This window comes from Cervus canadensis, chromosome 18 (genome assembly GCF_019320065.1).
Source record: "Cervus canadensis isolate Bull #8, Minnesota chromosome 18, ASM1932006v1, whole genome shotgun sequence".
In the NCBI taxonomy this organism is placed as follows: domain Eukaryota; kingdom Metazoa; phylum Chordata; class Mammalia; order Artiodactyla; family Cervidae; genus Cervus; species Cervus canadensis.
In genome coordinates this window covers 11,625,801-11,647,421 of record NC_057403.1, presented here as the reverse complement: position 1 = coordinate 11,647,421, position 21,621 = coordinate 11,625,801, and the positions used below count along the sequence as shown (strand labels likewise).

Sequence of the window (21,621 nt, the reverse complement as noted above, 5' to 3'; positions counted from 1 at the left end):
CTGCATAACCGTGTTGAGTACACACGAATGTTAGATCTTTTGAATCTCTTGCTGGAGGAGGCCTTTGTCCAGTTGCAGGCGCTCCAGTGGCTGGTCCCAGGTCTCAGCCTCTCAGATTCAAAGATAAATGGTGGTAGAGCCCATAGGGGTATTCCTGTCTGGAGTCTCGAAGTCTTATTTGACAATATCACTGTTAATCTCCAGAGAGTCACAACAAGAGTTTCAGAGTGGTGTAGATGGTCAAAAAGTTGATAGAATTGGGTTTATCCCCAGCACATAAGAACATCACAAGCTGGTTTATTGTCTCTATGGAAATTCACCTGAATCTTTCCCCACCTCCAGTCTATTCCCTGGAAGTTCCCTGGATGTCTAGTCATTAGAACCCCTGTTTGGGAAACTGAGAGCCCACAGGCCTCAATGTGACTGAGGTTTTTTTTTTTTGAAAAGTGAATATGAGGCTTTAAATGGTAGGTACTGTCCCCAGGCTCAGAACTGGAATCCAGTGACAAAAGCATCTTTCTTAAATAAATATAATTTGAAGGGGAATTCCCTGGTGGTTCAGTGATTAAGGATCCATGCTTCCACTGTAGGGGGAATGGATTCGATCCCTGGTGGGGGAACTGAGATCTCACATGCCTCTCGGTGCAGCCAAAAAAAAAGTTTTTTAATTAAAAAAGTTTTTGATAAATAATTATAACCTAACATGTAAGGAATATGATCCAGGAACCTTCCAATATTGTAATACCTTACAATATTCTGCTATAGTTTACAACACATGGAAGCTTGTTGCTGTTGTTGTTCACTTGCTAAGTCGTGTCCGATTCTTTGGACCCCATGGACAGCAGCACATCAGGCTTCCCTGTCCTTCACTGTTTCCCCAAGTTTGCTCAGATTCATGTCCATTAAGTCAGTGATGCCATCCAACCAGCTCATCCTCTGTCGCCCCCTTCTCCTCCTGTCCTCAATCTTTCCCAGCATCAGGGTCTTTTCCAATGAGTCAGCTCTTCGCATCAGGTGGCCAAGGTATTGCAGCTTCAGTTTCAGCATCAGTCCTTCCAATGAATATTCAGGGTTGATTTCCTTTAGGATGGACTATCTTGATCTTGTATTCCAAGGGACTTTCAAGAGTCTCCAGCACCACAGTTCGAGAGCATCAGTGGAAACTTATCGCTCTCAAATTGATACTCCTCCAGCACTGACCCTCCTCTGAACTGAAGCCATGTCCTCTGACAATCTCCCCACGCTGGGAGAGGCTGGGGAGTCAGTGGTTAACAAGGCACGCTCTGGCTCTGCTTGTCACAGCCATTGTACCATCAGCAAAAGACTTCCTTACTCCAGACTTACTGCCTCATCAGTAACAGCATGATGAGGGTGGAGAGGCTGTGAGCATTAGATGATGGGATACACGTAAAGAACTCAGAAGGATGCCCAGCACAAAGTTAATTGTTAGTGCTCATTATTATTAATATCTTTACCTTGAGAGTTGCCATTCCTCAGACAGATTCAGGGGTTTCGAAGAAAACCATGAGGTCACAAGGAGTCAGATACGACTGAGCGACTGAACAACAACCGGCAAACCAGGTGGACGGGACATTTTACTTTCATCTTAACCCTATCTGATGTTATGCTCTAACTCACAGCGGCAGCTTCTCCTCCACAGGCTCTCATCTCTTACTTGCCCTCTTTATTCTCCAGATGGATGCCCTTTTAAGCACAAGTTCAGTTCAGTTCAGCTCAGTCGCAGCACGCCAGGCCTCCCTGTCCATTGCCAACTCCCAGAGTGTACTCAAACTCATATCTATTGAGTCGGTGATGCCATCAAACCATCTCATCCTCTGTCGTCCCCTTCTCCTCCTGTCTTCAATCTTTCCCAGCATCAGGGTCTTTTCCAATGAGTCAGTTCTTCGCATCAGGTGGCCAGAGTATTGGAGTTTCAGCTTCAGCATCAGTCCTTCCAATGAACACCCAGGACTGATCTCCTTTAGGATGGACTGGTTGGATCTCCTTGCAGTCCAAGGGACTCTCAAGAATCTTCTCCAACACAACAGTTCAAAAGCATCAATTCTTCGGTGTTCAGCTTTCTTTATAGTCCAACTCTCACATCCATACAGGACTACTGGAAAAACCATAGCTTTGACTAGACAGACACTTGTGGGCAAAGTAATGTCTCTGCTTTTTACTGTACTGTCTTGGTTGGTCATAACTTTTCTTCCAAGGAGCAAGCATCTTTTAATTTCATGACTACAATCACCATCTACAGTGATTTTGGAGCCCCCCAAAATAAAGTCTGTCACTGTTTCCACTGTTTCCCCATCTATTTGTCATGAAATGATGGAACCAGATGCCATGGTCTTAGTTTTCTGAATGTTGAGCTTTAAGCCAACTTTTTCTTTCTTCGCTTTTACTTTCGTCAAGAGGCTCTTTTGTTCCTCTTTGCTTTCTGCCTTAAGGGTGGTGTCATCTGCATATCTGAGGTTATTGATATTTCTCCCAGCAATCTTGATTCCAGCTTGTGCTTCATCCAGTCCAGCATTTCGCATAATGTACTCTGCATATAAGTTAAAGAAGCAGGGTGACAATATACAGCCTTGACATACTCCTTTCCTGATTTGGAACCAGTTTGTTGTTCCATGTCCAGTTCTAACTGTTGCTTCTTGACCTGCGTACAGGTTTCTGAGGAGGCAGGTCAGGTGGTCTGGTATTCCCATCTCTTTAAGAATTTTCCAGAGGTTTTGTGATCCACATAGTCAAAGGCTTTGGGATAGTCAATAAAGCAGCAGCAGATGCTTTTCTGGAACTAAAGCGGATTGTCAATCCTTGGACGGCTTAATGTCTTCCTTTTCTGTTAGATCTCAAGTTCCTACAAGGGGCTGCCTCTTTGGCCACCCCTTACGTAGAATTAACTTTCTCCCAAACATCAGATCAGACAGTCTTTCTTCTGGTACATGAATATTTTGTTTCTTTCCTACCTGAGGAGTCATTAACATTCATATTAAGTGCTTAATTTTTTTTTTTTAATTTTTGGTTATGCTGGGTGTTCATTGCTGCGTGGGGGCTTTCTCTAGTTGAGGCAAGCAAGGGCTGCTCTTTGCCGCAGTGCGTGGGCTTCTCATCCTGTTGCCGAGCGTGGGCTCTAGGGTGTGCCAGCTTCCGTGACTGCAGCACACGGGCTCAGCAGACGCGGCTCCCAGACTCCAGAGCAGTCTCAATAGTAGTGGCTTACGGGCTTCGTTGCTCCTTGGCCTGTGGGATCCTTCTGGACTGGGGATTGAACCCGTGTTTCCTGCATTGGCAGGCGCTTTCTTCACCCCTGAGCTGGCAGGGAAGCCCCGTGTTAAGGGCTTTAGCACAATCTTTTTTAAAGTTTTTTCTTTTGGGCCATGTATGTATATTCTCTTGAAATATATCCTTATAGTTTTGGTTCTGTTGTGATTAAGATATAAATTTAAACTATACTTTCAAACCTGTCAACACCATCAAATAAGCAGGTCCCAGTGTTTGAAGTGCACATTTATTAAATCAGAAAGACAAATGTGTTTTTTTTTTGGTCACACTTCGTGGCATGCAGGATCTTGTTCCCTGACCGGTGATCAAATCCTGTGCTCCTTCCAGTGAAAGCATATAACTAACCACTGGATCACCAGGGAATCCCCCGTTCATGTACTGTTGAATGAAATTGTTATTCACTTCCTGTCACACTCATCATTTCTAGTACCCAGTGGTCCACTGTGACTTGTGGCTACTATATTGTTTTGGGGTTTTTTTTTAGTGTGTGTGACTGCTATATTGTTTGGTGGTTTGTTTTTTGTATATGTATGTGTGGCTACTATATTGGACATACATTTGGGTTCTGGACCCAATTCCAACCAACCAGTGCTAGGGACACTAGTGGATATCCTACGATTCAACCCAATTCTGACTCTATCAACTTGGAGATAGTGTCATATTTCACAGGTTAGGGCCTCAGTCCTGAGACTCTGTTACCAAACTCAGATTCAACTGCTTATTGCTCAAGAATCCAATACGGAGAGAGACGTGTTAGGTAAAAGCAAAGATAGCTTTATTGGGAAAGCTGACAATCCTGGGGAGAAGCTGGACTCATGTTCCAAAGAACCAAATCCCCATTGCTGATCAGAGGGCAAGAGACTTTAAAGGGGAATTTCAAGAATACACAGGTAGAGAGGGGTGGCTACATGCAGAGGAATACAGTCATGTCTGACAGTCATCTTGAAATTGTTCATGGGTGGTCTGACCAGTGTCATCTTGTTTGTTTCAAGTACAGTTAATCTTCAGTTCCAGGGTCAATTTGTTCCTATTTCCTTGAGATGAACTCTCAGAATTGTGTAGGATGGAGCAGCTTAAGTCATGCCTATAGTCTGGTCATGATGTAATCAACTTCTTCCAACTGATGGGGGTTCCAGTATTAAAGGATATGGCTCAGAAAATGATCTATAGCCCTTGTGTGCTAAGTCACTTCAGTCATGTTGAACTCTTTTTCGACCTCATGAACTGTAGCCTGCCAGGTTCCTCTGTCCAAGGGATTCTCCAGGCAAGAATATTGGAGTGGGTTTCCATGCCCTTCCCCAGGGATCAAACCCTCATCTCTTAAGACTCCTGCATTCACAGGCAGTTTCTTTACCACTAGTGCCTCCTGGGAAGCCCAAGATAGCCCTTGTGAGGGAACTAAAGATCCTCGACTTTAATGGCTGAAGTATTTCATCTATTTTTTTCAAAATTTAAACTTTTTGTTTTGTATTGGAGTACAGCCAATTAACAATGTAGTGGTAGTTTCAGGTGGACAGTGAAGGGACTTAGCCACACATGTACATGTATCCATTCTTCTCCAAATCCCAGTCCTGTCCAGGCTGCCACATAACACCGAGCACTTTCCTCTGCTTACAGCAGGTCCTTGTTGTTATCCATTTTAAATATAGCAGTGTGTACATGACCTTCCCACACAAAATTTCATCTTGTTTGACTGTTTTCCTTTGTTGCTGCATTTTTCTCATTTCTCTGATTAAATCTATTCTTTGACTATAAATGCCTCCAGCTAATCTCAAGTTCACTTGGTTACCTGTACTTCTGACCAATGGGCTATAAATCAGAGGTTCCCAGGAACCCTTCTCCTTGGGTCTGATTAATTTGCTACAGTGGGTCACAGAACTCAGGAAAGTCACTAGATTACAGTCGTATTCTGATGACCAAAAAAATGATATCATTTATAATTATTTCATTGTCCTCAAGATCTGTTGAACTCTGAATCTGGATTTGGTCACTAGGGCTGCATGGTTCTTTGTATCATCTGTCTCTGCCTCCTGAAGTCCTCTTTACCATCTCCAGAAGCTGAAGCTGAAGGTATGTTTAGAGGGGTATGTTCCCAGAAATATAATTAATGTGGAGTCCAGGCTGATGACATCAAATATACCAAGTCTGTCTCCGTGTTCACTTTGTTCTGGCTCCAGAGAGATAAAACAGTCACTATGGAATGCCATTCTGTATACCTAAAGCAGAAAGGGAAAAGAAAAATTGAAGAAACCAGTTTATACATACAAAAATGGAGGTCTACTCTTTCCAACTTTCCAGTCAAATATGGAACCTCCTTACCCCTTGGGAAAGTTGTGCATTAGCCAGCCCCTGGCAGAACACACCTGAGGGTTCATTCCACCAGTAACTCAGTCATACCTTCCATGAAATTTGATTGTTTACCATGTGCCAGGAACAGGGAAAACATTAGTGAACAAAGCTCACATACTAACAGGGCTTCTGGGTTCCAGTTCAGAGCTTGAAAAGTGGGCAGTGGAATTCCTCGGGAGGACCACAGACTCGGGAAGAGCCTTGGGGACTGTGACCACCCCCGGACCCCATGGAGGCACACCTGAGTGGAAACATCATCCGCTGCCCCAGAGGAAGCTGGAGTTGACTCCACCGTGTGGAACAACTGGCACTCAGGAGACTCTGATTGTGAGTCACACTGGGAAAAACAGGCTAGTACCTTGAACTCTCCCATATCAGAGATCCTGTCCCTGGTTTTGTCTTTGGTCTGAAGCTTCTTCAAGGCCTCTTTTTCTCTGGATACGGAGTCTAGATCTTCGGTTTTGGAACCAAATCTAAGTAGGTAAAACAAAGAGATTTACTGAAAAAAAAATTTATGTCATGCAAGTCTCACCATTGCTCATCTTGTAAGGCAAAAGAGAGGAAGAGATAGTTTCTTTTAGGCATAATTCTGAAATCACTGACATTCCATATGACATCGGGGAAACTCTATCACATCTCAAAGTTCAAAATTCTGATTTTTTTTTTGGTTGTTGCTGTGTCTGTGTCTTATGGGGATTTTAGTTCCCCAACCAGGGATCAAACCCATGTCCCTGCAGTGGAAGCATGGAGTCCTAACTACTGGACCACCAGAGATGTTCCTCAAAATTCTGAATCTTGTACAAATACCTTTATGATCTACTGATAGGTTTCATATCCTGAAAGTCCTCACAATTCCCTCATTATAAGTATTAGTCTTTCCTAAAGAGTCATACCTGTATTTCAACTTTTCCCTCTGCCTGAAATTCTCTTCCCACTTCTCTCCTTCCTCTCAAAAATGCCCAATTTTACTCTATGATCCAGAATAGGGTAATGTCTTCTAGGAAGACATTGTTATCCCATAGGTGCATGCATGCTTAGTCATATCCAACCCTTTGGGACCCCCATGGACTGTAGCCCACCAGGCTCCTCTGTCCATGGGATTCTCCAGGCAAGAATACTGAAGTGGGTTGCCATTTCCTCCTCCAGGGGATCCTCCCCACCCAGGGATTGAACACGAGTCTCCAGTGTCTCCTGCATTGCAGGCAGATTCTTCACCTCCTGAGCCATTGGGGAAGCGCTAGTCAAGCCAGAAATCCCATTTTTCATCTGTCCTGCTTATCTTTTTTTCATTTACAACATATTATGCTATTGGCTTGTTTTTCTTAATAACAATGTCAAGTCCCTTTTCGATTACCTGGACTCTTGACTCTGGAACCCCAATTTCTTCAGCAAGTTGCTCTCTGGAGTCAATCCCAGGATAAGGGTTTTCTGTGAACGCGTTCTTGAGAGTTTGTAACTGAGAGGAACTGTAGCTGGTACGACACCGTCTGTCTCTTCCATCTGGAGTAGGTAGGAGTGAAGGTAGAGAAACATTTGGGATCAGCTTACATATTTGGATGAGGAACCCAAACATCTCACTGTCTAACTTGGAATCTGTTGCCACTCCTTGAGAAGGTTATTCAGGTGGAAGGTTCTAGAAGAGCGTGTGCTCAGTAGCATCCTACTCTTTGTGACCCACGGACTGTAGGGCGCCAGGCTCTTCTGTCCATGGGATTTCCCAGGTAAGAATACTGGAGTGGGTTTCCATTTCCTCCTCCAGGGGATTGTCCCAACCCAGGGAATGAACCCATGTCTCTTGTGAGAAGCAGTAGTATTTGGCTGAATTGCTAGACTCCAGCACAAAAAAAAGCTAAGACTCAGAATATCTGGACCTTGTGGGGAATTTCCAGGGGCCATGTTGAACCCTTTGCTCCTGGGATGCCCTGATCAGGAAACCCTGAAGGAGGAAACATTCATCTCCCACTCTCTTCTTATAAGGCGGAGAGAGGAAGAGATGGTTTCTTTCAGGTGGCGCCACTCTCAAGAGGCACTTGCATCCCAGGAGGCTCTGGTGGGGAGCAGGACTGGAGCAGGCTGTTTACCTTGAATCTTCTCTTTGGGGGAGGCGTGGTCTTTGCTTGAGCCTAAGTTCTTCTTGGGTCTCTCCAGGAATCCATGCCTTGCTCTTCGATTCTGAAACCATATCTAAGAGAGGAAAAGAAAACGAGAGAATTAGACATGTTTATTTCATCTCGGCCCCGTTGCTGCTCTTCTCCAAGGGGAATGATTCTGGGACTTCCCTGGCAGTCCCGTGGCTAGGACTCTGCTTCCACTGCAGGTGGCATGAGTTCACCCCCTGGTCAGGGAACTAAAACCCTGCGTGCCATGCCATGGCCTCCAAAAGAGGGGTAGGCAGTGATTCCTATGAACCCTAGACTCAGGATTATCACTGATCCTGGTCACATTCAACTAAGCCTTAGATCAAGGCTTGGCATTCAGCATCTTCATGACCTGGTCCCAACACAATTTGCTATAATAATCTCTTTTTAAAAGATTTTTTATATAGACCATTTTTAAAGTCTTTATAGAATTTGTTATGATATTGCATCTGTTGTTTACCTTCTGGTTTTTTGATCATGAGGCATGTGGGATCCTAGCTCCCTGATGAGGGATTAAAACCACACCTCTTCATTGGAAGGCAATGTCTTAACCTCTGCACCACCAGGGAAGTCCCCTGTAGTAATCTTTTTAAGTTAATAAATGGATGCTGTAATTATTCTCCTTGTAAGATCTCTGTCAAGCATGAATCTGCGACTGCACGCCTAGGCTTCCCAGGTGGTACAGTGATAAAGAATCTACCTGCCAGTCCAGGAGACATGGGTTCCATCCCTAGGTTGGGAAGATCCCCTAGAGAAGGGAATGGCAACCCACTCCAGTATTCTTGCTTGAGAAATCCCATAGAGAGGAGCCTGGAGGGCTACAGCCCATGGGGGCTGCAAAGGGTCAGACGCTACTGAGCACAAGAACACCAGTCTGCTATTCCCTGGTCTGTTAGAATTCACTGACAGGAGAAGGTTACCCATCACATCATCCATCATTCCTCTGGCATCTTACCCTGTCATCAGACACTTGCCTGTATCTGTGACCACATCACCTATGATGACCTACTCGGCTTTTACACCCTGGAATAGGTGTATCTTCCAGCCACCACACCATTCCTCTTTCCTGAAGGTATATCTGCACATTTCTTGCCCACTCCTAGGGGCTCCTTCACTCTTAGTGTCCACATTCTTGAAGGGAGGTTATGAGCAACATTCTTGGGAGTTCATTTGAGGGTCAAGCAAAGCGCTCCACTCAATGCCCTTATCACACGGGCACATGATATGTGCTCAGTGAATGGTTCCCACTCCCCTTTCTTTTTTTATATTTTATTTTTTATTTACTTGACTGTGCCAGGTCTTAGTTGTGACACATGAGATCTTTAGTTGTGGCATGTGGAATCTAGTTCCCTGACCGGAGATCAAACCCAGGGCCCCTATCCACTGGACCACCAGGGAAGTCCCTCCTTATTGTTGAATAGAGGTTTCTCCCCAACAGCTCTCTATTAGAAGCACAAAAGGCTGAGACTTCCCTGGTGATCCAGTGGTTAAGACTCTACAATTCCACTGCAGGGGGCCCAGGTCTGATCCCTGATTGAGGAACCAAGATCCCGCGTGCCAGGCAGCATGGCCAAAAACTTAATTAAAAAAGAAGCAGCACAAAATGCTATGAATATTCTCACAATTACATTATTGCAAACATCCTAAGTTATCTTCCTGGCAAAAAAAAAAAAAACCAAAATCCTTAAAATGATATGCTGTCAACTGTCACGAACATTCAGGTTTAACACATATTGACAGATTGTCCTCCAGAAACATTGTACCAATTTCAGTTAATAACTTTTGCGATTACTAAAATTTGTGTGGGGAAAGATTTTCACTCTCCTTGAATTTTGAGGTGTGCATTCTCAAAAAATTATGCAAATGGAGTATCTCCTGCCATATCCGTATACAAGGATGTCACATTCATCGCTGATTCCAGCCCTCCAGGGCACTCAGAAAGGAGAAAATACCTGGACTCTAACAGCCATCAGATGGCAGCCGATCCTTAGGATGAGTCCCAAGGGAGCTCAGGATGTGAAAAAACACAGGATACTGGTCACACAGCTGGGGTGCGTATGAAAAGGAAGATTTCAGTGAGCCCAGACTCTTGCGCCATCTCATACATAGAAAAGCACTAAATTCCTTCACTTGGGATATCTGGTTTTTTTTTTTTAAATCACAAAAATCCTTTGGATGTTCAGACTTTGTTGCAACTTCTTTATAACATGGGGCTTCCTAGGTGGTGCTACTGGTAATGAATTCACCAGCCCATGCAGGAGACACAAGAGTTGTGGGTTCAATCCCTGGGTCGGGAAGATGCCCTGGAGAAGGAAATGGCAGCCCACTCCAGTATTCTCACAAACAGTTGGACCTGACTGAGCACACATATAGGCCGGTTCCTCCCTCTTCCCCTATCGCCTCCTTGGAGCAGTTCTCTCAGGGCTACTTGAGATGCTGCCTTTCGGGCTTGAAGTCCTAAAAATTTCTACTGAATAAAAACCTAACTCTCAACTTTTAGGTTGTGACTGTTTCTTAAGTCGACACAAACACCTGTAGCTATGTCTCGCTACATCTAGCTCGGAGTCTTAGCTACTGGGCCACAGGTAAGTCCCCACCCCGCCATTCCCACCCCAAGTCCCCAGGTTTCTGCTGCTCGTCCTGGAGATCTGGAACTTTGGATGTACCTGGATCCTAGACTCTTCAGTGTTGATTTCCACGGCAAGTCTCTGTTTGGCAGTATAGCCGGGGTAAGGGTTTTGGCTGAACGCCTGGACGAGGATCTTCAACTGCTCTTCTGTGAACGAGGTGCGGCTGCGCCTACACTTTTTTGTCGCCACGGTCTCTGGGGAAAGAGAGACCAATAAATCGGAGGAGAGAAGCATTAAATTGACCGTTGTATGTATTCACGCTTCAGCTTGGCGCTTGTCTCTCATTTCCTCCTTTCATTTTGAATCCACCAGAACCCAGAACCCAGAACCCTTAAGTGCACAAGGGTGGTGATTCTTGAAGCTTCCTTAGTTGACCTGAAGGCCATGACTAGGGACACAATGTCTTCTGTTTAAAAAAAAAAAACATGAAAAAGTGATGTGTCCCGATCCTATGTGATCAAGAACAATGTAAGTCAGGAAGATGCGGGTGATGTCATGACAATGATGGACATTTGAACTCATAAAGAGCACCTGTTACAGGTATTGTTGAGCTCCTTTCAGGTTTTCATTGCCCTCAACAAATAGGGTCAGTTTCCAATTTTTTTTTCTGGCCTCACTGCATAGCATGCAGGATCCTAGTTCCCCAACCAGCGCTTGAACCTGTACGCCCTGCAATGGAAGCATTGATTCTCACCTGCTGGACCACCAGGGAAATCCTCCTACAAATATTTTTTAAAACACTATGAAGCGAACACAATTCATACATTCAGTAGAGTCTTCAAATAGGGAATAAAATCATGTTGCATGATTTTAGATATGATACAGCTCATTAAAATAGCCAAATCTGGAAAACTGGGCTTTTATTTTGGAACATGAATGAATTAGGCTTAGTAAACTAAATAAGATGAGAAGAAAAGTCACTGTGAATGCTACAGGTTCGTTTGGAACTGGACTCATACAAAGAGGAAACTTAAGAGATTCTAAGTTGCTTTGGTTGATACCTCACAGAAAAGAACATGCTGGATCATATGGTAGTTCTATTTTAGTTTTTTAAGGAGCCTCCACACTGGTCTCCCAGGTGGCGCTAGTGGTAAAGAACCCGCCTGCCAATGCAGGAGACACAAGAGACAAGGGCTTCATCCCAGGGTCAAGAAGATCCCGTGGAGAGGGAAATGGCAACCCTCTCCAGTATTTCTTGCCTGAAAAATCCCACAGACAGAGGAGCCTGGTGGACTACAAGTCATGGGGTCGCAAAGAGTCGGACACAATTGAGTGACTAAACAACAACAGTAGGCAGTTTTAACCCCAAATCCATTTCTTTGTAATGGATTACAAAGAATAATTTACAATTCTAACCCCAAATGCATCTCCATGACATTTTTCAGAATGCTGTTGTGTAGTAATAGCTGAAGCAACTGAGCACCCATTGCTAGGAGAATGGATAAGTAAAACCTGGTATATTCCCGTAATGGAATTTTACACATAAGACAAAGTAACGCATAAGACAAAGTAATGAGGGGAAAAAATGATGGAGAAATAAGCTAGGTAGAGCAGGAGGGTTGGAGAAGAGAAAATGAATCAGAAGCAGATGAGGTCTTAGACCTCCAAGTGGGCAGATTATATGGGACCTCTTCAGGCCATGTGCCTTTGACTCCTAGTATGGTGGGGCTTCCCAGGTAGACCCAGGTTCAATCCCTGGGTCAGGAAGATCCCATGGAAAAAGGAATGGCAACCCACTCCAGTATTCTTGCCTGGGAAATCCCATGGACAGAGGAGGCTGTCAGGCTACAGTCATGGGGTCGCAGAGTGGGACACTCTTGGCTGGCCGATAGGGAGAAGAGTTGATCAGACAGTTTGACAAGATCACACAGGATACAGAGTTGAGAATAGATTGAATCAGGGCCAGGATGGGAGCAGAGAGGTCAATTCTTGCCATAATCCAGCATCGATGGTTTATGTTTAAGTGTGTTGTTAAAGCCAACAGAATTCTCAGCCTGGTTAGGTGTAGCTTATGAATTCCAGGGCAAGAACACTGGAGTGGGTAGCCATCCCTTCCTCCAGGGGATCTTCCCTACCCAGGGATCAAACCCAGGTCTCCTGCATTGCAGGCAGATTCCTTACCATCTGAGCCTCCAGGGAAGCCCTATGAGAGAAAGACAAGGTCAAGAATGCTTAGGTTTTGGGCACCAACAATGGATATTTGGTGAGCAAGGAGAACAGGAGGAGGAAGAATTTGGGTCTGAACATAAGGAGTTCCATTTGGGACATGTTGCTTTTGAGATATCTATTACAGACAAGCAGGCAGTTAGATGCTCAGAACTGAAGTTCAGGAGACCAAGTTCAGTCTAGAGAGAGAAATCCGAAAGCTACTTCGATTCCAAAAACTTTCTGGTCTCAGGACTTTTCGATGACCCCCATCGTTTCTTCGGGTTTCCCAGGTGGCGCTAATGGTAAAGAACCTGGCTGCCAATAAGAGACGCGGGTTCCATCCCTGGGTGGGGAAGACCCCCTGGAGAAGGAAATGGCAACCCGCTCCAGTACTCTTGCCTGGAGAATCCCATGGACAGAGAAGCCTGGCGGGCTACAGCCCAGGTGGTTGCAAATAGTCGGACACGACTCAAGTGACTTGGCACAGCACAGCACACAGTTCCTCTTCCTTCTTCCCATCAGTTTTCCCCTCCCATCTCCCTTCTCATAACAACACTTTGTATAGTTCAGTTGTTTTCAGCCTCCTCCTGGATTGTCTGGTTCTTGCGTGCCTCCATCTTTTTGAAATTCCCAATGCTCAGATGCAGAGAAAACAGCATGCTTTCATATTACATGAGGAATCTATTTTCTCTTCCCTAGCACAGTTATTTAAACGCTTGAAAAATGGGACTCCCATACCTTCTCACAAGCCCGTCTGTTTTCAGTCCAATTCCCCGCCCCCTCCCCACTAACCAAGGAAATGAGCACAGCGGGCTGAAGCGTGAGGAACTTACTGTCTGAAGGACTGTCTTGAGCCATCTGAAAGAGAGCTCCGAAGTCTGGTTCCAGCAGAAGGCACGGAAGCAGCGCTGGCTAGGTTGGCTTTTATATGAGCAGTCTGTTTGGCCCCGCCCACTTACTTAAGTATAAACCCATCTAATCCAGCAAGGACTCGATAGGATCTTTTCTTCCTTTGAATGAATTATTTATTGACTTATTTTTATTTTGGGGCCGTGCCCCTTGGCATGTGGGATCTCAGTTGCCCAACCGGGAGTCAGACCCACGCCCCCTGCATTTGAAGCAAGGAGTTTTAACCACTGGACCACCAGGGAAGTCCCCCGAGATTGAATGATTTATACCAACATCCACACCTGAATGAGTGCACTTTTGAGTAGCATTGGACTTACGCATCTTTTTTCTCCCCAATGTTTGTTATGTACATATTATTCTTTTTGAAATTGCTTTTTCATATTCTTCACTTATCTTTTGAAGTGGTGGCCTTTTCTTATTTAATTAATAACTAGCAGCAGGATTGAAGTGAGGTGAAGTAGCTAAGCTGTGTCCGACTCTTTGTGACCCCATGGACTGTAACCTACCAGGCTCCTCTGTCCATGGGATTTTCCAGGCAAGAGTACTGGAGTCGGTTGCTATTTCCTTCTCCAGAGGATCTTCCCGACCCAGGGATGGAGCCCAGGTCTCTCTCCCAACATTGTAGGCAGACGCTTGGCCATCTGAGCCACAAGGGAAGTCAAGCAGCAGGATTAGGGTGAGGCGAAGGAGGTTCTCATTTCTAGGGAGCAATATTTAAGGGGCGGATGCTGAAAGTTCTCTGATCAAGACAAATGATATTTGAATGCAGTACTTAAAAAATAAAAATTAATTGCAAAAAGTCCACGTTTTCAAAATGTAAGAATTGTAGATAGGGACTTCCCTGGAGGTCCAGTGGTTAAGACCTCACCTTGCAGTGCAGAGGGCATGGGTTCCAACCCTGATCAGGGAACTAAGATCCCACATGCCACTGGGTGTGACCAAAAATAAAACAACTGTAAATAAAAGCAGGATCCTATCCGGTCCTGTCAGGAGTTAGGCATCTGAGGGCACGTGTGCCGTGACTATAAGGAGCTCTCCTTCGCAATTTCTTCTCAAGGTCATTGGTCAGTTCTGAGGGAAGCTGACACGTTCTTTTAATTTTTTATAGTTGTCATCCACAGTAGTGCAAAACAGAGAAATTTTTATTACTCATATATGTTTGTGTGACTCAGGAGGGGTCAGAGGGTCAGGTGACACCACTCAGGAGGAACAGTGCTCTAAGTGGCACCTTGGGGAACCCTCCTACGCTGTTGCTGGGACTGTAAATTGTCACAGCCACCGGGGAAAACAGTTTGCAGGTTCCTTAAAAAACTAAAAGTAGAGCTCCCGTTGTTGTTGCTCGGTCACTCAGTCGTGTCTGACTCTTTGTGACCCCATGGACTACAGCACACCAGGCTTCCCTGTCCATCACTGTCTCCCGGAGTTTGCTCACGCTCATATCCATTGAGTCAATGATGCCATCCAACTATTCTCATCCTTTGTTGCCCCCCTTCTCCTCCTGCTCTCGATCTTTCCCAGCATCAGGGTCTTTTCCAGTGAGCGGCCACGGTATTGGAACTTCAGCTTTATCATCTGTACTTCCAATGAATATTCAGTTGATTTCCTTCAGGATTGACTGCATTGATCTCCTTTCAGTCCAAGGGATTCTCAAGAGTCTCCTCCGGCAACACAGTTCGAAAGCATCAATTCTTTGGCACTCAGCCGTCTTTATGGTCTACCTCTCACATTCATGCATGGCTACTGGAAAAACCGTAGCTTTGACTGTACAGACCTGTGTCAGCAAAGAGATGTCTTTGTTTTTGAAGACCCTGTCTAGGTTTGTCATAGCCTCTCTTCCAAAGTGCGAAAGTCTTTTAATTTCATGGCTGCAGTCACCCTGAAGTTAAGTTACCTTATGACCCATTCCTGGGCATATACACAGAGAAAGCCATAATTCAAAAAATACATGCACCAGAGCCTGGGTATGTAGATTTATTGACCTTCGTTACAGAAGCATGACTGACTGAGCCATTGAACATGGGACTCAGTGTCCAGCCTTCTTCCACTCTCCAGAGCGCCAGCTGATAACTCGTGATTCAGAACCCCAAGATTCTAATTACATGTGTGGTCTTTCCGCTGTGATCAGACGTAATGTTGTCTCTTTAGCATAATCTATCTAGGTTCCCATAATGAGCTATCTGTTCTCATAGAATATAAAGTACGTCCCTGACCAGGAATTTAACCGAGGCCTGGCAGTGAATGCACCGAGTCCTAACCACTGGGCCTCCAGGGAATTCCCCTCTTCCTGGTGTTCTTACAACAGTTGGGGCATCCTTGCTTACAGAAACCGAAAGCGCACAGAGGTATTATTACTCTGTCCAGCCACGTCTATAACTTTGTGGTGGTGTGTCCACTCCATACCCTTTATCTCCTCAGTTCATGGCAGCACTGTTTACAATAGCCAGGAATTCCTTCCTGGTTCTCAGATCTCCCCTTATTGGCTGATGAACCTAAGTCATGTTGGGTGGTGCTAAAATCCTCTCTGGAGGAGTAGATTATCCTTGAAACTTAGTTTCAAGAAGAGGTACCTGGGTTACCCTAAATTGAAAGACTGGGAAGACTTGCTGGAAAGTCTCCCTAACCCAAAATCTAATTCATTGCCTCATTTAAAAAAAAACAAACAACTAATTCTGTTTATTTATTAATTTTTGGCTGCACTGAGTCTTTGCTGCTGGGAGGGCTTTTCTCTAGTTGCCATGAGTGGGGGCCCCTCTCTAGATGTGGTGTTCAGGCTTCTCTTCTTAAGGGCACAGGCTCTGGGCATGCAGGCTTGTGGAGAGGCATGTGGACTCCAGAGTACAGGCTCAGTAGTTGTGGCTCACGGGCTTAGTAGCTCCGCAGCATATGGGGTCTTCCCAGATCAGGGATCAAACCCGTGTCTCCTGCATTGGCAGGTGAATTCTTTACCACTGAGCCACCAACGAAGCCCTCATCGCCTCTTTAAACCTCTTCTAGGGTTTGTCAAGGATAGATACAGATCTTTAAAGTCTTTCCCGCAAATAAGAAAGCTTTAGTCATCTGAGCAAGCAGATTTAACTTATTCCAACTGTTCTTTATAAACTAGTGAGTTTACATTGTAATACCTGATTCACACCCAAGTGTCAAAGCCATGAGATCTCCTCTTTTGCCTGTTTATATGTCTGTGTACACATTATACCTTTGATAAAAGTCTCTACCTCTAGATAAGTTATCAAAATTAAATTTAGAGAAGAGCTCTATTTAATTGACTTAAAAGGTCAATGCTTAAAATTAAATATTTTTTAAATGTGAAAGAAACTGGCTAGAATGAATTTCAGGTTCATGTGTTCTAAGAAATGTCTGATTTTTTTCTTTCTTTCCTGTTTTTTTGGCTGTGTGGGCTCTTTGTTGCCTTGCAGGCTCCTCTAGCTGTGGCGTGAGGTCTTAGCTGCCTTGCGGTATGTGGGCTCCTCGATCCCCCAGCAGTGACGGAACCCGCTTCCCCTGCATTGGAAGTCCCCTTGGCATAGGATTTAAGGCAAGTGTGAATCAAGCCAGCGCATGGAGCAGGAAACTGAGGTGGAAAAAAACAGAAAGCAGTAAAAGACTATGAGGACTTTTAAGACCATGGGGCCAATGTAGTCAGATTTTTTGTAGAGAAAGCATCCTCTTATGTTGTATATTACTTCCATTGTATATTACTTTTCTGTTTCTGTGTAAATGTTTTCATACATGTGTGGCTTAAAACAATGCAGTTAAAACAATTCACACTTTTAGTGGATCAGGAGTTTGGTCACAGCTTAGCTGAGTTGTCTGCTTCAAGGTCTTACAAGATTGTGCTCAAGTTGTCAGTGAGGACCAAAGTCTCAACGGAGACTGGATTGAGAAACAAGACACTTCAAAACTCATTTGGGTTGTGGCTAGAATTTATTTTCTTGTGGTTGTAGGACTGAAGGCTTTAGCTTCTTGTTGTCTGTTGGTGAAGGTCACCCTCAGCTTCTACAAACTGCCTGGGTTTCTTATCTTGTGAGCCTGCCAACATGGTCACTTGCTTCATCAAGCCAGCAAAGGAGAGAGAGAATCCAGAAAGATAGGTCTAACCCTGCACACATAATCACATATATCCCACCACCTTTGGTGTATTCTGTATGTCTAGAAGCAAGTTACAGATGTGGCCCCAAATTGAGGAGAGAGGTTGTACAAAGGCTAGAACACCAAGAGGCAAGGATTTTGAGGCCCACACTGGTTATATACATACATATATCTATATAGATATAGATATATTTGTGTGTGTAATGATTTAAAAATTACAGGAAATTTTTAAAAATTATTTTATTTTATTTTTGACCACACTGGGTCTTCCTTGCTGCGTGTGGCTTTCTCCTGTTGCAGGTAGCGAGGGCTAGCCTTCATTGCAGGACATGGGCTTCTCTTATTGTGGCGCACAGGCTCCAGAGCACACAGGTTCAGTAGCCATGGTGCACGGGCTTAGTTGACCCGCAGCACGTGGGATCTTCCCAGACAAGGGATTGAGCCCATGTCCCCGAGTTGGCAGGCAGATTCTTAGCCATTGAACTATCAGTGAAGTCCAGGCCATTTTTAAGAATAGCACAGAGAAAGGCTCCCTAGAGCCTTAACATAGATTTATCCACGAACATTCTGTCACATTGCTGTAGCATTCTCATTCTCTCTTTCCTTCCCATTATCCATCAATTTATATTTGCCTAAACCATTCCAGAACATTACAGTTACTGTCTCTTTCTTCTTAAATATTTGTTTGCATTTTTTGAGGGAGGGAAAAAAAAAAGACATTATCTCACACAGCCAGAGGGAAATTTCCAATATCAGGGAATTTAACATTAAATCAATAGATTCATAGGGCTCATGTTACATGCATCACAGATAATCCGTCATATGCAATGCTGCGGTTGCTGTTGTTGTCCAGTTGCTAAGTCGTGTCTGACTCTTTGTGACCCCACGGACTGCAGCACGCCGGGCTCCCCTGCCCCCCACTCTCGCCCAGAGTTTTCTCAAATTCATGTTCATTGAGTCAGCGATGCTATCTATCATATGTGATATCATCTATCAAACAATGGATCAAGACCAGATTTGATCTCGTTAGGCAGAAGTTTGTTTTCTTTGGGGATTTAAGTATGGTCTTAGGTAATATGTGTGAGTGCCAAATTGAGAAGGGGATGGGATATGATTGCTTGTTTTATGTGTAAACCGGACTGGGTTATGCTACTCAGTTATTGGATCCAATACTAATCTAGGTGTTGCTGGAAGGTATTTTGTTGATGTGCTCAGCATCTGCAATCAGTTAGTCAACTGATTATCCAATCTTTTAAGCAAAGGATTTTATTTTGATTGAGTCTTCCTTATCTAATTGGCTGTAAGGCCTTGAGAGGAAAAGTGCAGTTTCCCTGAGGAAAAAGTTCAGCTTCAAGCCTGCAGCGTTAGTTCCGACGGCAGTCTCCAATCTGTTCTCTACCCAGTGGATTCTGGACTTGCCAGGCCCCACAACTGCATAACCCAATGCCTTGAAATAAATATCTTGTGTTGTTCAATTGCTAAGTTGTGTTTGACTCTCTGCAATCCCGTGGACTGCAGCATGCCACGCCTCCCTGTCCTTCACTATCTCCCAGAGTTTGTTCAAACTCATGTCCATTGAGTCAGTGATGTTATCTAACCATTTCATTCTCTGCCACCCACTTCTCCTCTTGCCCTCAATCTTTCCCAGCATCACAATCTTTTCCACTGAGTCAGCTCTCTGTATCAGGTGGCCAAAGTATTGCAGCTGCAGCTTCAGCATCAGTCCTTCCAATGAATATTCAAGGTTGATTTCGTTTTGGATTGACTGGTTTGATCTCCTTGCTGTTCAAGAGACTCTCGAGACTCTTCTCCAGCACCACAATTCAAGAGCATCAACTATTTCACGCTTAGCTCTCTTTGTAGTCCACCTCTCACATCTGTTCATGACTACTGGAAAAACCACAGCTGTGACTATATGGACCTTTGTTGGCAAAGTACTGTCTCTATTTTTTAATGCACTGTCTGGGTTTGTCATCGCTTTCCTCCCAAGGAGCAAGTGTGTTTGAATTTCATGGCAGCAGTCACCATCTACAGTGATTTTGGAGCCCAAGAAAATAAAACCTATCACTGCTTCCACTTTTCTCTTCTTAAAAAAAAAAAAAAATTAAATCCTTTAGGGGCATTTTATGCACTAATTCCATTTCTCAATCTGTATGTACCCTCAAATCATGAAAAATGCACTTTATTCTTTCAGCTCCACATTTATGGGGGGAAAATCAGCAATGGTGACTTCTCAGATTGCTTAATTTACCTCTTGGTGGACACTGGAAGCTCTGACATGAGCTTGTTAGTTTCCTGTCATCAATTGCTTAGGTCTAGTATTCACACTCTGATCATTTTCTTCTTCTGTCTTCACTCATTCCCTTGACGGTCTCATCTAACCATGACTTGAAATGATAGTGTAAGGTAACAACTTTGAAATTTATATATGCAGGCTTGAACTCTCTCTTAATGTTCAATCATAGGTTGAAATGCCTAAGTGACACACACACTTTGTGGTCTCATCAAAGTTTCCAATTGATCATGTTAAAAACTGGAGTCTTCGTCTTCCCTGGTTACTCAGTGGTAAAGAATCCACCTGCCAATGCAGGAGACATGGGTTCAATCCCTGATCTGGGAAGATCCCATATGCTGCGAAGCAACTAAGCCCATGAGCCACAACGATTGAGCCTGCACTCGAGAGCCCGGGAGCTGCAGCTATTGAGTCCACGGGCTGCAGCGACTGAAGCCCGTGTGCCCTAGAGCCTGTGCTCCACAATGAGAGAAGCCACTGCAACGAGAAGCTCTCATACTACAAATAGAGAGTAGCCCCCACTCGCCAGAACTACAGAAAAACCCTGCACAGCAACAAAGACCCAGGGAAGCAAAAAAAAAAAAAAAACAACCCTGGAGTCTTCATTTTCCCTCCAGGTCTCTTCAACATGTGGCTTCCCCATTTCAGGGGATGGAAAACCCATTCTTCAGCTGATCTAGGTCAACCATACATGAAGGAGACTCAGGGTGGAAGACTCAGGAAAGTGCAGTAGGGCGTGTGTGCCGTGCATCAAGATGGGACTTCTGGTTTCCTTGTCAGGGTAATTTTTAAGCTACTTAAAAAAAATCTGTTCCCCTAGAATGCTACCAAGCCAAACTCCGGTTCACTCACTCCATGCACAGCAAAGCCAACCTGACACTGGGTTGTGGCGAAAGCACAGCGTTTATCTCAGGGTGAAAATCAGGGAGAATGGGGAGCTCACACTCAAAAGACCTGAACACCTTGATGACTTCAGGCGAGGGTTTTTATTTTTAAGAAACACATTTACTTATAATTAATTAATTAGTATTTGGCTGCACTGGGTCTTAGGGCACACAGGCTCTTCATTGCTATGCTCAGGGTTTCTCTAGTTGCAGAGACTGCAGGCTACTCTTGAGTTGTGGCGGCTTCTCTTGTTGCTGACCACAGGCTCTAAGCATGAGGGCTTCAATAGTTGTGGAGCATGGGCTTAGTTGCCCTGCAGCATGTGGGATCTTAGTTCTCGGACCAGGGGATCAACCCCATGTCCACTGCACTGGCAGGCAGATTCCTAACCCCTGGACCACCAGGCAAGGGTTTTTAAAGACAGTGTTAGGGGAGAGGGTCCCAGGATGCGTGATCAGCTCATGGAGAATTTTCTGGTTGTTTGGTGCTGAGGTAGCAGGGTGGTGTTCAGGAATCTCACCATCAATCTTCTGATTCCAAGCAGTCTGTGTTCTATGTGTCTGAGGTCAGCAGTTTCCACCTGGTGGGAAATTGGTTTCTATAAAAAAACAACTTAAAAAGTGTTTCAGACATTGTTAATTGTCTTCCTTGAGGAAAGCTAAGCTCTTATGACCCCGTCCTACAGATTGACCTATTGCTTAAGTTATTTTCTCCTTCTCTGTTTGACTGCCTCTTCTTTGTTCAAATTGTTGCCTCTTAAAATGATTAACTGTTGGAGCCCACCTTTTGGAAATCAGGGAGGCCAAGTCAACTAAAGCTGTTGCCACAAACGAGAAGTAGGGACACAGAGAGGTGTGGTGGTGGAGGAGGCTCCACATGGTCCTGCTAGGTTTCG

At 44.5% G+C, this 21,621-nt stretch overlaps 1 protein-coding gene across 1 annotated transcript in view; it reads right to left on the bottom strand.

Annotated features, from left to right (window-relative positions):
- Window positions 1-5,998: 5,998 nt before the first annotated feature.
- DUXA (double homeobox A) overlaps window positions 5,999-21,621 on the bottom strand; it is a 17,227-nt gene continuing 1,604 nt past the window's right edge. Inside the window, exons 2-5 of the mRNA XM_043435655.1 lie at window positions 10,439-10,596; window positions 7,709-7,818; window positions 6,989-7,127; window positions 5,999-6,107 (exon numbers count right to left, since the gene is read on the bottom strand). Coding sequence (XP_043291590.1) covers window positions 6,009-6,107; window positions 6,989-7,127; window positions 7,709-7,818; window positions 10,439-10,596 — 506 coding nt within the window. The 3' untranslated portion in view covers window positions 5,999-6,008. The remainder of the gene's footprint in view (window positions 6,108-6,988; window positions 7,128-7,708; window positions 7,819-10,438; window positions 10,597-21,621) is intronic.